The sequence below is a fragment of the Bufo bufo genome, chromosome 2 (genome assembly GCF_905171765.1).
Source record: "Bufo bufo chromosome 2, aBufBuf1.1, whole genome shotgun sequence".
Classification (NCBI taxonomy): Eukaryota; Metazoa; Chordata; class Amphibia; order Anura; family Bufonidae; genus Bufo; species Bufo bufo.
Window position 1 is genome coordinate 648,044,865 of NC_053390.1, and position 17,076 is coordinate 648,061,940.

The 17,076-nt window shown below is 41.7% G+C and overlaps 1 protein-coding gene across 2 annotated transcripts in view; it reads left to right on the forward strand.

The window, feature by feature from the left end:
• ARHGAP10 (Rho GTPase activating protein 10) overlaps positions 1-17,076 on the forward strand; it is a 351,925-nt gene that overhangs the window by 132,717 nt on the left and 202,132 nt on the right. For both annotated transcript variants that reach the window (XM_040418526.1, XM_040418527.1), the window contains exons 14-15: positions 4,499-4,573; positions 10,636-10,723. In XM_040418526.1, the coding sequence (XP_040274460.1) occupies positions 4,499-4,573; positions 10,636-10,723 (163 nt within the window). The remainder of the gene's footprint in view (positions 1-4,498; positions 4,574-10,635; positions 10,724-17,076) is intronic.

The following is a 17,076-nucleotide window of genomic DNA, read 5'->3' on the forward strand; positions in this document are numbered from 1 at the left end:
GGAGCATTGTAAATAAGCTGAATGATGGAGCAAAGCTTCAAGGGGTTGTCCGGGATCTTGATCTTGATATTGATGACCTATCCTCAGGATAGACCATCAATACTAGATTGCTAAAGGTCCAATACCCTGCTCCCTAGCTGATCAACTGTTAGGCCTCATGCACATGGCCGTCGTGTGCCCATGGCCGTATTGCACTTGAATGGGTCTGCAATCATGGAGATGCGGAACGGAAGCACGGATCGTAACCCCACGGAAGCACTACGGAGTGCTTCCGTGATGTTTCTGGCAGTGCCTCCGCACCGCAAAAAAATAGATCTTGTTCTACTTTTTTGTGGTGCGGACGGATCACGGACCCATTCAAGTTGAATGGGTCTCGATCCGCCCCGGCCGCCGCACAGACGTTGCCTGTGCATTGAGGACCGCAAATTGCTTATCGTCAGGATGTGCCATCTGTATCAAAATTCTGGATAACCCCGTTAATGGGAATGTGTCATCAGAAAATGATATATTGTTTAAATCAAGCTTTTATGTTAGTTGTATGTTTTTAGAAAGTGTAATATGTTGACACTTTATGTTCTGTGCAGATAACATTTGTACAGTCATCTCATCACAAGCAGGATTACAATGGAAGGGGTATGGGCAACCTGCGGCACTCCAGTTGTTGTGAAACTACAACTCCCAGCATGCATGCTTGCTCTGCTCTTCTCAGAACTCTCATCGAAATAAATGGAAAATGCTGGATTCACAGCAGCTGGAGTGCCACAGGTTGCCCACCCCTGATTATCTGTGTATGTGTATATATATATATATATATATATATATATATATATATATATATATATATATATATATATAAAAATTCTCTCTCTCTCTCGTTGTATTCCTGCCTGAGTCGACTGTACAAAAGTGATCTGCACAGAACAGAAAGTCTTTACAGCAGCCGTATGGGTAACAGATACTGCTGTGAAGCAGATCTCCAAATGTTATCAACAGCTTAGGCAAAATAGCACTCTCCATGATCTTACATAGGAAATTTTTTGAGAAAATTGGAAAATTAGAGCAGATTAGAAAAAAAAAGCATGTGTGTTGTTCTTTGGTTTTAATTGGCAGAAAAATATCAGCCCGTTAACATTGAAAAAGTAAATGGCAGATGAGCACCGTCCAAAGAGTAGCGACTCTTATATATAATCCTATTATATAAGATAAATATGAGCTTGCAGAAAATAACCAGTTTTTTTTTCAAGCATCTCTTCCATCTTTGCAGAATGCAGTTTCAAATTTTACTAATATTGCAGGCGCTCTGAAAACTGTTTACTATTAGGCAGTGAAGAGCCAGCTGTGAAAGTAAGCAGTGCTTGTGTTATAGGTGAATAGAGGTAATGTTATTCCTTTACTGCAGGAGGAGAAGTAAAATACAGTCCCAGTTTGGAGATAATCTAATTTGCCTTAGAGACACTAGACTACATGTTTCATAACATGACATATAACAGGGAAAAAAAAGCCTATAATTACTCATGCAACTGTGTTATTGTTGATTGCCACGCCTAAAATATTAACCGAAACAGCAGTTATTTTGTAGTATAAAAACATATCTATGCACCCCTCCCCCATACCCACTTGCACAAATTGCAGAGTCTAGTGCATAAAGCATTATGCATCTCTTGTGTGTCTTGAAAGGAAATGCTGTTTCAAGGCTCTTATTTTCAGTATTTCTACTCCCTCTGGGTATATCATTAATTTACATGTGTCACAGATGGATATATTGTATAACAAATGTTTTTATCCAGTATTCACAGGCTTACAATAGCAGCAAAAGAAAATACCCATGGAGAATATTAGGACAGAACTGTGATATAATCTGTGAAATAGTATGAAAATTGAAGTAGCTCAATGCCAAACACAAATATTACTAGAAAATGCAATCTCTACCTTATGACATATTAAATAATTCCCAGCTGCCACCCTTTCCTGTTCATCTGCCACCAATACATTGCTTGGATATGGGGTCCGATGAACATAAAATCTGATATGGACTTTAAAAACGTTATGTACTACTACTTATTGAAGTCAATCGGCTGTGGCGTTTAATGTATTGTAGAGTATGCAGAAACTGATAATTGCTAATAAATATACCAGGAAAGGTCTTTATCATGCCAAAAATGGCCAGTTTGGCCAAAATACATCTAAGTGTATGGCCTGCTTTCTGCTAAATAGCTACCAGTCCTCTATATTTATAAACTGCAGACAGCACTAGGTAGAGGCTGGGAAAGCTGAACAGTCATGCCTTTTATGGAGCTTTTATTATCAGAAGTAGTGTGAAAATGAACCTTTATTCTGCCGATTTCAAATGTCAGATGGGTCTAGACTAGCTACTATAACACTCCCTATGGATAAGTAGATACCTACTTTAATACTGCCCCCTATGAACAACAATATAACTTTATTACGACCCCCCCCCCCCCCCCCCCCCCCCTCCCACACACACACACACACACACACACACTATGTACAAGAATGTTTCTACTGACTGCCTCCTATGGTCACATCCAGTGCCTGGATCTTCTTCCTGTATAATGATCTGCACATACAACAGTGAGTTGCTTCCTGTTTTACCGGGAATTCTGAGATCCGGGAATAAAACAGGCTTACAGAGAGTTCATATCATCATTATTTTTCTTTTCTTCTGATCCCTGTAGATGAACAGGAAAATAAAGGACAAAAATGGATCCTGTGCATCAGTTATATATATTTGGCATCCGTTTGAGCCATTTCTGCGTGACATCCATTTTTTTAGATGGAAAAAAAGTACTGCTTGCAGGACTTTTTTTTGCCGTCTAGAAAAACGAATCTCAGAAATGGCTCAAACGAATGCCAAATGTGTATAACTGATGCACAGGATCCTCCCTCACTCCCAAAGTAGTCACAAAGCTTGTTCCATATTGTCCCTGTCCATATGCGCCAGCAGTCACATTCCGTCTCACCATCCTTCAAAGTAGTAACAAATCTGGTCTTCTGTCATCCCTAGCAATCACTCAGGTTCACAAACCCACCCTACCCCCCAAACTAGTCACAAAGCTCATTTCCATCACCCTTCCCATAATCTCCAGCAATCTCATTCGGGGTCACCAACCCCCAAAGTTGTCAGAAAGATCATTCTCCATCATCTCCTTCTTCCATCTCCCCAGACGTACGATAGAGGTTCATCATTTCCCCAACCCCTAAGCTAGTCAGAAAGATCATTCCCCATCAACGCCTTCCCCACATCCCACCAGCAATGACATTCAAGTTCTCCATCCTGCAAAGTTCTCAGAACGTTCATTCCCCATAATCTCTTTCCCCCCATCCCCCAGTAATCACTTTCAGGTTCTGAAACCCCAACCACTAAAGTATCCAAAGTAGTCAGAACACACATTCCTGATTATTGCCTTCCTCCCATCCACACAGCAATCACATTCAGGTTTTCCATTCCCCCAACCCCCAAAGTAGTAATGAAGTTTATTTACCTTCTTTTTCCCCTCAGTAATCACTTTCAGGTTCTGCACCCTCATAGTAGTCACAAAGCTTGTTCCCTATCGATCCTAATTCCCCCTTCCATTGAACCCAGCAATCACATTCAGGCTCACCATTCCCAAAATAGTGGTAGTAGTCAGAAAGCTCATTCCTTCTCTTCCCATCATCTCTTTCCTGCGATCCTTCCACAATTACATTCAGAGTCTCCATCTCACCAACCCCAAAGTAGCCAGAAAGCTTGTTCCCCATCATCTCCCCCCCCCTCCATCCCCCCACTAATCATATTCAGGCTCTCTATCCCCCTTCCAACCCCCTCACCAGTCCATTACATACTTTTCAGATCGTGCTAGTTCTGAGAGAAACTTGAGGAAGCTGAATGGAGACAGACAAGCAGCGCTGAGTGGAATTGTGTAGAGCAATAGTGAGCCCCACTTTCTTCTCCAACTCTTCTTTGGTGGGCTGCGTGAGGGGCAGGCCTTTTCCTAACAGATGTGCCTAGGTTGTGGTGCGGATGTTAAGTAAAGACAGTTTTTTTTATTTTTTATTATTAAATCAGCAGCAGAGCAAGTCGCAAATGGTGACAAGACCAAAGTCTTGACATTTGCAAATTCTTAGTTGCATTGGCAACCATTTTGGGTACTTTCTGGAGTTCTAGGTTGACTGCTACAGCTGTCATGCAGAGGGTAGGTCTTGTAGAGTAGCTCAATGCAAAGAGCTCTTCACATTAAAGCACTGCTTCCTGCAGGAGCTATAACTGAAAGTATAAATGTTCATACGTTACTTTCATAATAAAAACTCCACAAAAGATATGTTTGTCCTGCTTCCCCCAGCCCCTAATTTGTGATGTCAGTAGTTTAGCACAATCAAAACAGCTGACAGACTCCCTTAAAAACATTTGAGTCTTAGAAGAACAATATTGTTTGTACAAAGAGGTGGAAAAATATTATCTTACTAATAACTTCCTAAAATGTTTTTTTTTTTCTTGTAGGTATTAATGACCAAGGGTTGTACAGGGTTGTCGGGGTGAGTTCAAAGGTCCAGAGACTACTGAGTTTGTTAATGGGTATGCAATTTTATTTATTTTTTATTGTTTTGTAGTTTAATCTTTCAGAGTAAACCTGCCATTTTCTCAGAAGCTGTATTAGCAACTCATATTGGATGTTCATGACAAAATTGTTTGACGATGCAATATTAAGATTCAAAGTTACAATATACAGTGGAGATTAAAAGTTTGTGAACCCTTCAGAATTTTGTACATTTCTGCATAAATTTGACCTAACACTACATTAGGTTTTCATACAAGTCCTAAAAGTAGATAAAGATAACCAAACCAAAGAAATTAGTCAAAAATATAAGACTTGGTCATTTATTTATTGAGAAAAATAATCCAATATCACATGTCTGTGAGTGGCAAACATACAGTACAGACCAAAAGTTTGGACACACCTTTTCTTTATTTTCATGACTATGAAAATTGTAGATTCACACTGAAGGCATCAAAACTATGAATTAACACATGTGGAATTATATACATAACAAACAATTGTGAAACAACTGAAAATATGTCATATTGTAGGTTCTTCAAAGTAGCCACCTTTTGCTTGATTACGGCTTTGCACACTCTTGGCATTCTCTTGATGAGCTTCAAGAGGTAGTCCCCTGAAATGGTTTTCACTTCACAGGTGTGCTCTGTCAGGTTTAATAAGTGGGATTTCTTGCCTTATAAATGGGGTTGGGACCATCAGTTGTGTTGAAGAGAAGTCAGGTGGATACACAGCTGATAGTCCTACTGAATAGACTGTTAGAATTTGTATTATGGCAAGAAAAAAGCAGCAAAGTAAAGAAAAACGAGTGGCCATCATTACTTTAAGAAATTAAGGTCAGTCAGTCAGCCGAAAAATTGGGAAAACTTTGAAAGTAAGGGCTATTTGACCATGAAGGAGAGTGATGGGGTGCTGCGCCAGATGACCTGGCCTCCACAGTCACCGGACCTGAACCCAATGAAGATGGTTTGGGGTGAGCTGGACCGCAGAGTGAAAGCAAAAGGGTCAACAAGTGCTAAGCATCTCTGGGAACTCCTTCAAGACTGTTGGAAGACCATTTCAGGGGACTACCTCTTGAAGCTCATCAAGAGAATGCCAAGAGTGTGCAAAGCAGTAATCAAAGCAAAAGGTGGCTACTTTGAAGAACCTAGAATATGACATATTTTCAGTTGTTTCACACTTGTTTGTTATGTATATAATTCCACATGTGTTAATTCATAGTTTTGATGCCTTCATAGTCATGAAAATAAAGAAAACTCTTTGAATGAGAAGATGTGTCCAAACTTTTGGTCTGTACTGTATGTGAACCTTTTTTTTTTTTAGTATCTACCTTGTACAGCAATAACTGCAACTAAACATTTCTAGTAATTGTTGATTAGTTCTGCACTTTAGTTTTAGCTCATTACTCCATACAAAACAGCTTAAACTCTTTTAAGTTGGTAGGTTTCCTCCCATGAACTGCTCACTTCAGGTTTTTCCATCCACAACATTTCTATTGGATTAAAGGGGTTGTTCGCTTTCTTTAGGGTCCATTCACACGTCCGTATGTGTTTTGCGGATCCGCAAAACACGGACACCGGCAATGTGCATTCCGCATTTTGCGGACCGCACATCTCCGGCACTCTCATACAAAATGCCTTTTCTTGTCCGCAATTGTGGACAAGAATAGGAGAGGTTTTATTTTTTTGCGGATCCGGAAGAGCGGATCCGCAAATGCGCATGTGGACAGCACATTCCAGCCCCATTAAAAATAAATGGGTCCGAACCTGTTTCGCAAAATTGCGGAACAGATGCGTACCAATTTTGCGGACATGTGACTGGACCCTTATATTGATGACTTATTTTCAGGATAGATCATCATATCAGATCAGTGGTAGGCTGACTCTTGGCATTCCCCCCCCGATCAGCTGTTTGAAGAGAAAGTAGTGCTAATACCAGCACTGCCTTCTCTTCATTGTTTACCTTTCTTGCCGTCGCAACCACAGCAGTGAGCAGGTGTAATTACAACTAAGCCGTCCCATTCACTTCAATGGGAAGGCTGCTTCCTGTTCAAGTGAATAGTAAGAAGCCGTCCATTTAAAGCCAATGGGACGGCTAAGATGTAATTGTTTCTGCTCAGCGCTGCGGTTGTGATGGCGAACAGTTAAACGGTGAACAGAAGGCAGCGCAGGTACAATTGTTGCTTTCTCTTCAAACAGCTGATTGGCAGGGGTGCCAGGAGTCAGCCCCCCGCCAATCTGATTTTAAAGGGAACCTGTCGCCTCCAAAAACCATCTGAAGCCGCCAGCAGTACCTGAGAATAGCCAGCAGTGTGTTTCTGACGATTGTTTTGTTCCTGAATGCAGATGCGCCAAAAGCTCTGAAAACGTTCCTTTATCCCCTGCCGGTGGGCTTCTCTAGACATGTTTGAAGTCAAGGGGGCAGCGGCCTCCTTGCTTCAAGTCAAGGTAACCACGCCCCCTTTCCTGCCTCTTCGCTGTGACTGACAGCGATTATGCAGAGAGTTCCGCAAAGCCAGCCAAACTGCCGGCTGTCAGTCACATTGAAGGGGAAGGGAAGGGGGCGTTTTTGGAGGCGACAGGTTCCCTTTAATGACCTATCCTGAGGATAGGTCATCAATATAAAAAAAATGGACAACCCCTTCAAGGTCAGGACTTCTGACTTGTCCATTCCAAAACTTAAACTGTATTCTTCTTTAACTATTGTTTGGTAGAATGTGTACTTGGGGTGGTTGTCTTGCTGCATGAACCACATTTTCTTGAGAATCAATTTATGGACATTTTCCTTTTAAATTTTCTGGTATAATTGAGAATTAATTGTTTCATCACTGATAGCAAGCCAACTTGCCCCAGATGCAGCAAAACATGATAGATACAACTTGATAGACACTGTGTGTCACAGATGGGATGAAGTTTTTATATTGGAATGAAATGTTTTCCTTTCCCCAAACATAACATTTCTCATTTAAACCAGAAAGTTCTATTTTGATCTCCTCCATTCACAAAACATTGTTCCATTTGCCTTCTGGCTTGTCCAGGGGAAATTGGGCAGCAATGTTCGTTTTGGAGAGCAGCAGCTTTTTCCTTGCAATCCTGCCATGCACTCCATTCTTGTTCAGTTTCCTCCTGGTGGTGGACTCATGAACTTTAAAACTACCAGATTCTTTTGTTTCTTAGAAGTTATCTTGGTTAACTTTGTGACCTTTAATCAACTGCTCCTGGGTTGCCTTTTCAAACCTGATGAGCATCAACAACTGTTGTTCTGAGGTCCTCAGAAATCACTTTTGTTGGTACCATGATAGACTTCAATAAACGCGTTAAAGATCGATTGATAGATGCCTGTGCTTTAAATTAAACAGGTCGCCCACTCACACCTGATCATCCATCTGTCATCCATTTATTGACCACCTGACTCTAATTTTACTTTTGAAATGATCTGCTTATCCTAAAGCTCCACATGACACTCACAGGCATGTGATATTGAATTATTGTCCTCAATAAATATGAAAATTGTAATAAAATAAAAAAGTCGCTCTCCACTTCACCCACTTCATCTGACTTCTGTGTCATAATAAGTGGAACTGCAGCTTCAAAAAATATGGCGCTCATTCTGAACACCATTTTTCTCAAAGTATTTACACCAGACAACTGTCAAAAATACATTGATAAAGAAAAAAGGTCTCTGATACGTTGCCAGGCAACGTATCTTTTTGCGCTGCAGATCCTAGTGTAGTAATGTGGGTCAAGTTCACTTTAAATCCAAATTGTAAGAAAATAGGATCGTGCTGCAGATATTCCTGAGGTCCTCTTTCACACCATACGGTTTTACAACATCAAATCCAAGCATCGGACGAAATGTAAGTACTCATAAAATTCCTCCCCTCATCCAAACAAAGTTACACTTGTAATCAGCATATCAGAATTTAAAATCTCCACGCTGCCCGACCCGGGTTTCGCTGCTTGAGCTTCATCAGGGGTGTCTTTTTCTCAAAGTATTTACACCATCAAAAATACATTGATAAATTTGCTTCCCTTCTATTGCAAAGCTGCCTGCCTGCAACCACCAATAGGGGGAGCTCACTGCATAGGAGTTTATACAGTTATCATTTACTGGAATGGCAGCTGAAATAACCATGCATAATAATTTGCATTGAGTGCCCCTAATTAGCGGCTCCATGAAAATTTAGCGTTTTCTTGTCCGGTAAAGAAGAATAATGAGTTCAGTGAAGACCCCATAGCAGTTGTGTGGTCTATCTCCATTAAAGGTATGCCACTGACCCTGCTCTGCACTAAAAAGGGGTAAGAACCCCTAAACACCTGTCTAAGGATGGATATCTTTCGGTGAAGACTCTGGTTTGGCTGTTTCAAGGTTCTAAAAAGGGGTTGGACATTGAATTCCAGGGGGGGGGGGGGTAGTTACCTATATGTAGCATGACTAGAAAGACCATTTTCTTCCTCCTAAAGGAGAGGTAATGTGCAGAAGAAATGGCTTAATAATTTAGTTCTGCTGCACCTTTAACTTTCTAGTTTTGGTGTGTCCTAAGTATTTTTTGTCAGTGCAAGTCTGACTTTGAGGGATTCATTGGTATTCTGTGAAGCTTGTTACAAGCAGGCTGTGCTCCAGGTCCATGCGTGCTCCATCTGTGCTGATAACACAGTGTTCTTTGGCACGGGAGACTGGAGGAAACCAGAGAGCGAATTCATTTCATTACCCTGGACATTATGAGAATGACAAATTGTTTGTATATCACACGCTGCAATCAATTCAGTGCTGCATCTAAGAGTCCTCCTGTAATTGTTATAAACAGTCACTTGACTTGTAATGATTAAACATCAACTTTAGACCTTGTATATTATTAATAGCTGTCAACATGGCTTTGACTAATATTACTACTTTCTGCCCTTTCATTGGTCGAGTTGAAAAAAAAAATGAAGTTATATACCAAATGCATCTCAAAAAATATTGACTTCACTTAAGGTTATTCTGGCATGTATTCTAGATTAAGGGTACTTTCACACTAGCATTTTTCTTTTCCGGCATAGAGTTCCGTCCTAGGGGCTCTATACCGGAAAAGAACTGATCAGTTTTATCCTAATGCATTTTGAATGGATATTCTTCAGTTTAGTCATTTTGACTGATCAGGCAAAAGAGAAAACCGTAGCATGCTACGGTTTTATCTCCGGCGAAAAAAAACTGAAGACTTGCCTGAATGCCGGATCGGTAATTTTTTTTCCCATAGGAATGTATTAGTGCCGGATCCGGCATTCAAAATACCGGAATGCCGGATCCGTCCTTCCACTCTGCGCATGCGCAGACCTTTTAAAAATGAGAAATAAAATTAATACCGGATCCGTTTTGCCTGATGACACCGGAAAAACAGATCCGGCATTGCAATGCATTTTTCTGACTGATCAGGCATTTTTCAGACTGGTTACTAGTGCCGCCGTGCACTTTATTTTTTGTATGTTTTTCATTTGGGATATCAATGTACTAATTGGGGGTCCACTACCCTCTATCCCAATGTTTGTTTTTGCACACTATATTTAGGACATTATTAATAAATGTTATGTTTTAGGATTACCCTTTTCTGAATAATATTTTGACTTCAGGTAATCTAGATAGGTCAAGATAGGTCATCAATATCTGATCAACAGGGTCAGACACTCAGCACCATTGCTGATCAGCTGTTTGAAGAGGTGGAGACTCTCCATGCGAGTGCCGTTTCCTGTTCATTAAACTGCCCGTTGTCTCCTGGGGAGCGGTGGCGTAGTGTAATTACTAGTACTTGCTCCATTCAGGTGCACAGAACGAGTATTTGTAATTACACTGCACCTCCGAAATTTCCAAGATGACGGTTAGTATAATAAACAGGAAGCGCATGGCTTGGCACCTCCTCTTCAAACAGCTGATCAGTGGGGGTGCCAGGTGTCAAACCCCACCAATCAGATATTAATGACCTATACTGACTATAGGTCACCAATATACTGTAAATGGCAGGACAACCTCTTTATATATTTTTTATTTTAGTCATTGGTCATCTTGTTGGTAGATGATAAATCTGTTTATTGCTTTCTCCCTGGAGATGTGAAGACTGGCTGTGATGTTGATTTGAGTGCTGCTGAAGAATGGGAAGTCAAGACCATCACCAGTGCTTTAAAACTGTACTTGAGGTTAGTGCACTAATGCAGTTTTAGTGCATATTCCCTGTTTGAGTTAACATGGGTCTATAATGGCACTGGAAGATAATGGGCACAATTCATAGCAATATTACCTTTACTCATGTTTCTGAATGTCTTCATAAATTGACTATTCACATCTGTATTTCTCAATATTTTGTACATTAAAGGGAGTCTGTCTACTCCCCCAAGCCCTGTGAAGTACAGTACTACATGAATAGTACTGCTACCCCTGACTCCAGATCACTAATCTATATATCCATACTCCACCCCTTTCCTTCAATCTGTCTCTACCTGCATGTTATCAAAAATAATGTCCTTTGTCATTGAGTGGTGATCTCCCAATATGTACTGCCTAAAGGACAAATTGTTAGATCATAGCAACCAGTGATGCAGCTTGCATGTTATTCAGTAATGTAACTGTAGCTGCTGAGGCACTGCTTCTCCCTCTGCCTCTCATCTCCCTTGCATATGCTGACTAAGGGTGCATTCACACGACCGTATAAATAGATCCGCATCTGTTCCTCAAATATGTGGAACGGTTGCGGACCCATTCATTTCAATGGGGCCGCAAAAGATGCAGACAACACACCATGTGCTGTCCTCATCAGTTGTTCCGTTTCGTGGCCCGTCAAAAAAGATAGAGCATGGGGCGTGGTTTGGCAGCCGAGCGTGATGGGCGCTTGAACTTGCTGCTCCTGCACAAAGCGACTGATAAAGCAAGGTATACCCGCTAAACCACCCGGTGCCATGCATCCCAAGGTGCCTAAAACTCTTGCAAGATGCCCAGGGGCAAGAGAGTGCACGCCAAACAAGGCAAACTGGACTTTTACTTTGATAAAGATGCGGACGCCTCACAGCAGAGTCCAGCGGCCCTGCCATCTTTGCCTCACGCGGCCGAGAAGGAACCCACATCTTCTCCAGCACGTCAGCGAGAACTACCGCAGCCAGCGAGGAGCAGTCCCAGCTTGCACACGGATGACAACCGGACTCCATCGACAGGCAGCTCCGCTGGTTCATCTCCCTCCTCCGGTGTCGCGAAAACACAGTCGCCACTCTGCTTAGACACGAGAAGTCCGGAGAAATAGAGGCCTAGACTCCAACCGGCTGCAGATGTGGAGGTGAGCTCTGAGGGCCTAGATGCCCATTCTATCACAGATATATTACATAAGCTACCCACTTCAGATCAACCTGCATCGGGGAACCTCCTGAAGGAGATGCTTATCGCTTTCAGCACAGCCCTTCATTCCGACTTCTCCCCCCTGATTACCCCACTAAAGTCGTCTGTTGCGGGCCTGGAGTCGAGAGTTGCGCACGTTGAAATCAAAATAGGGGAGTTTGCGACTTTGCATAACCAACTGATCGACAACCAAGAAACCATGCAAGCGGACATTGCATACAAGCCAAAATAAACGACCTAGAGGATCGCTCTAGGTGTAATAACATAAAATTTTGGGGCATACCTGAAGACATTAGTCCCTCAGAGCTAGTGGACTATCTAAATTCCTTGATGAAAAAGCTGTTGCCCTCATGTGCGGATCAGGACTTGATCATAGATAGAGCTCATCAGATCCCTAGACCCCGGCACTTACCGGAGAACACTCCCAGAGACACTCTGGCCTGGATACATTTCTTCCGCATGAAAGAAGCTGTATTAATGGCGGCCCGGCAGTTGTCTGAGATGCCCGCGCCTTTCCAGCCTGTGAAATTATATGCAGACCTGTCGGCTGCCACGCTGCGACAAAGGCGCCTGCTGGCTCCTATCACCACCGTTTTTAGGGAGCACAGTATTGCTTATAAATGGGGGTTCCCTGTGAAGCTTCTGCTCACCCACAATGGCAAGCAGCACAGCATCGCATCGGTGGAAGAGGGTCGTCGCCTACTTGGAACTTACCTTTACCTTCAGAAGAGGATTTCCACTCATTGCCCCCATGCCACTTGAATGCAGAATGGCACACAGTCGGTGCCAAGAGGGGTACCAAGCATTGATGTTATCTCCCTCAATTTGTGCACTGGAGTGCACTCTAGTGCTTGGCATCAAACAGGACTAGTTCCCCTTTAAGTCCTAAAACCGGATTATACACCTCCGTGGGTGACTATTCACTCCGGTTTGAATTAATGTTTGTTTTTCTTTTCTCTTTTTCTTTGTTCTATATTTGTTCTTTTACATTTTTCATTTGCCTTTACAGTCAAGAATCAGATAGTATTGATAGGTGGGGCGAAGAGGGAGCTGGGAGTAGGCCTCTTATTGTAGTCATAATGATTCTAGCGGGTGCCATTAGCGTTTTGACTATTTCTCATGGTTCTTAAATTAGTCTCTTTGAATGCCAAAGGGCTAAATAGCCCACAGAAAAGGTATTTTATGTGGTCAGAAGCACTTAAACTCAAAGCTGATATTCTGTGTGTACAGGAGTCCCATATAGTAAGCAAAGATGCGCATAGGATCAAACATCATTTATTCTCGCATGTCGTACAGTCTCATTACCGCAAAAAGCAAAGAGGAGTCATACTGGCCTTTAAGAATTCTATTGCCTTTTGAATTAGCAATACGCTTATAGACAAAAACGGCAGATTCATTATCTTAACATGCACTTTTCGTGTACCATAGTGGCCGTTTATGCTCCTAATAGGCATCAGCTACACTTCCTTAACAAAGTATTAGCAAAAACTGCGAAATTACAACAGGGTCATCTAATAATTTGTGGAGACTTCAACCTAGTGCCTGATGCCGAGATTGATTCCTTGGCCAAGAGCAGGAGTTCTTATGCCACTCTGAATCCTCTTTTGAGACGTGAAGAGCTGTACGACATATGGAGAATTCATCATACATCTGAACGAGATTACTCTTTTTTTCTCACCTGTGCACAATTCCTACTCCCGCATAGACCTTTTCTTGATTAGCAGATCACTTCTCCAACTAGCTACGCAGTTTACGGTGGAAACAATAAAATGGTCTGATCATGCTGCTATATCCCTGTCAATACAAGAAACATACAATATAAGAGACACCCTCTGGCGCTGTAGCTCTTACATTGTCTCTAATCCAGGGTATAAGGCAGAAATCAATAGAGCACTAACTGACTATTTTGAGCTAAATGTGGGCTCGGTCTCCAATCCCTGTAGCCTGTGGAATGCCCATAAGGCCTGCATCCGAGGCATATTCATTAAGCTGGGACACCAGTCGAAAAAACAAAGGGAACAGAAGTTACATACCATAATCTCCCAATTTACCTCCCTAGAATCTCTAAATAAAGCCTCTATATCTGCAGAAAGGGTAGCCCAAATACATGCCCTGAGAATGCAACTTAGGGAATGTCTTCTTTTCACATATGAAAAGAACTTGAGGGCCACCAAAGCCCGCTACTATACACAAGATAATAAGGCAGGGAAACTATTGGCCCGTCGCCTAAAAATGAGAGCAGCCAAAGCCAGAATCCCTCACCTGATACACCCGATCAAAGGGCATAAGATTTCTGACCCAAAAGCTATGGCGGATCAATTTGTTGAATACTATTCGGCTTTATACAACCTAAAAGACTCTCCCGAGATAGAATCTATTTTGCCCCTTGAAATTAGTTCTTACTTAGGAAAACTGAATCTCCTGGCTCTAAATGATCAACAGAGGAATAAATTGTCCCATCCTATCAGTACCCTTGAGATGGCTAAAGCCATATCCTCACTTCATCCTCACAAATCCCCTGGTCCAGATGGTCTGTCCAATATTTACTACAATACTTTTCAAGACCAGCTCATTCCCCACCTATTACCAGTATTTAATAAAGCATTTATGGATGGTTCATTCCCAGCCGAAATGCTATCTGCGACTATAGTAGCACTGCCAAAACCTGGAAAAGTGCCAGATAGACCCCAAAATTTTAGACCCATCTCCCTATTAAACACAGATTAGAAAATTTATGCCAAGATTTTGGCAACTAGATTATCGAATATTATACCAATTCTTACATCTGCTGACCAGACGGGATTTGTCAAAGGGAGGCAAATTACAGATTATTCCCGCCGAATACTGAACATCATAGATGTTATAAACCATAAGGGGATTAGCGCGCTATTGGCGACGTTGGATGCAGAGAAGGCGTTCGACCGTTTGAACTGGTCGTTCATCTTCTCTGTGCTGAAAACAATGGGTTTAGGGGAGGCATTTATAGAAGCAATACGAGCCCTTTACTCTAACCCCTCAGCTAAAGTGTTTATTAACGGGGCATTATCAACATAATTTCCCTTAACCAATGGCACACGTCAAGGGTGTCCCCTTTCACCCTTGATATTTATCCAGGCGATGGAACCCCTGGCCCAGGCCATCAGACTCCATCCAGATATCCATGGAATTCAAATTGGGAAGTTCAAGCATTGCATCTCTATGTATGCAGATGATGTGCTTATGACACTTTCATCGCCTCGAATTGCCCTCCCAGTAGCACTCTCTCTTATTAAAGAGTATGGCCGCTTGTCATACTATAAGGTTAATGAGTCCAAATCCCAAATTCTCCCTTTAAATATAGCAAGCAACCTGATAGACTCCCTAAAGAGTGCCTTCCCTTTCGATTGGAGACAAGATAGCATAAAATATCTGGGTATAAATTTGCCTCCGACCTTTTCCAGTATGTTCAGAACTAACTATCTCCCTCTATTAGAGATGATCAAGCGAGACTTTGCCTCATATAACAAATATGAAATTTCGTGGGTAGACCGCATTGCGACCTTCCAAATGTTTACCCTACCAAAGCTTTTGTTTATTTTTAGAATGGTCCCCATTAAAGTCCCCAACTTCTTTTTCAGGAAGGCACAGGGCCTACTCAGCAGCTTTGTATGGTCAGGGAGTAAGCCTCGGATTGCAATGAGTACTCTCACAAAAAGTAAAACCAAGGGAGGTCTTAATCTTCCAGATCTTAGGGATTACTTCCTGGCCACCCAAATTCAAGTACTGAAGAAATGGTGGACACTAGATGTTCAAACTCCCTGGGTACAAATTGAATCTGCATCAGTTCCAAACGGTCATCTCAAAACTCTCCTGATAAATAGCTTGAGTGTTTCCAAATTTAAGGTTATGCCTTTACCACTTGTGATGAACACCTCAGTATATCATTGGTGTCTATTCCATAAGAAATGTGCTCCAATTCCACTATCGCTGTTGGAAGTGTCTCCATTGCAGCTAGTAGAATTGCATATTCCGGAGATAGATCTATCTTCATGGGGCTCCTTAGGCGTCAAAACTTTGAGTCAGTTTTATAATAAGGAATCCCTAAAATCCTTTAGCGATCTTCAAGAGGAATTCACAATACCCAGAGGAGATTTCTTTAAATATCTACAGGTTCGGCACCTCTTACAATCGAAATCACCTCACCAAGTGATAGCACATAAAGGTATCTTTGAATTATGGGCCCTACCAACACGACCAGATCGTAAAGAGGGTATTAGACCGTTGTATCAAGCTCTAGGCTTGAAGTCCACTTTTTCCAAAACTGCGCCACTTCAAGCATGGGACAGGGAACTAAAAGTAAATATACCAGAGTTAGAATGGATGGAAACATTCAAATTCATTTCCAAGACATTTCGCAGCACATCTTTGTATGAGGCAGCCATTAAGTCATGTTTGAGATGGTACTACACCCCTGACAAATTGAGCAGAATCTACCCTGGCACGTCACATCTCTGTTGGCGTGGATGGGGATACTCTGGCACACTGCTACATATCCTTTGGGAGTGCCCTTCGATGTTAAAAATCTGGTCGGATATGTTTGAGGTAGCCTCCAGATTCTGTGGTATGACGGTCAATAAAAATGTAAACATGGCTCTCTTTTTCAGGGGTATACAAGATGTCTCCCCCCAGATGCAGAATCCCAGTTGCGCATTTGCTACTTGTCACTAAATTAGCATTAACTAAATATTGGAAAACGGCAAATGTCCCTTCTGTGACCGAAATATTGGCCAGAGTCCATAATAATTGTGCTTATGAAAAAGCAATGGCATATTAGGACCACAGAGTGGATAAGTTCTTATATCAATGAGAGTTGTGGATGTTGTTCATGCTCAGGTCAACCATATGATGTATACTATAGTACTGTCTGATCATTATATAAATGTAGTGTTATTTCTTACCAAGGCAATATTTATTTTCTTGTTACTTTAATACTTGTTTATATGTATTAACATACTTGATGCAACATGTATTGCACCGCCATCTGTGAGTACCTATATGTATTATCGATCACCTACATTGTAACTGATGGTGTTCATTTTTCTTTTTGATTATGTTGAAAAAAATTTCAATAAAAATGATTGAAATAAAAAAAAAAGATAGAGCATGTCCGCCTAAGCGGACAAGCGTA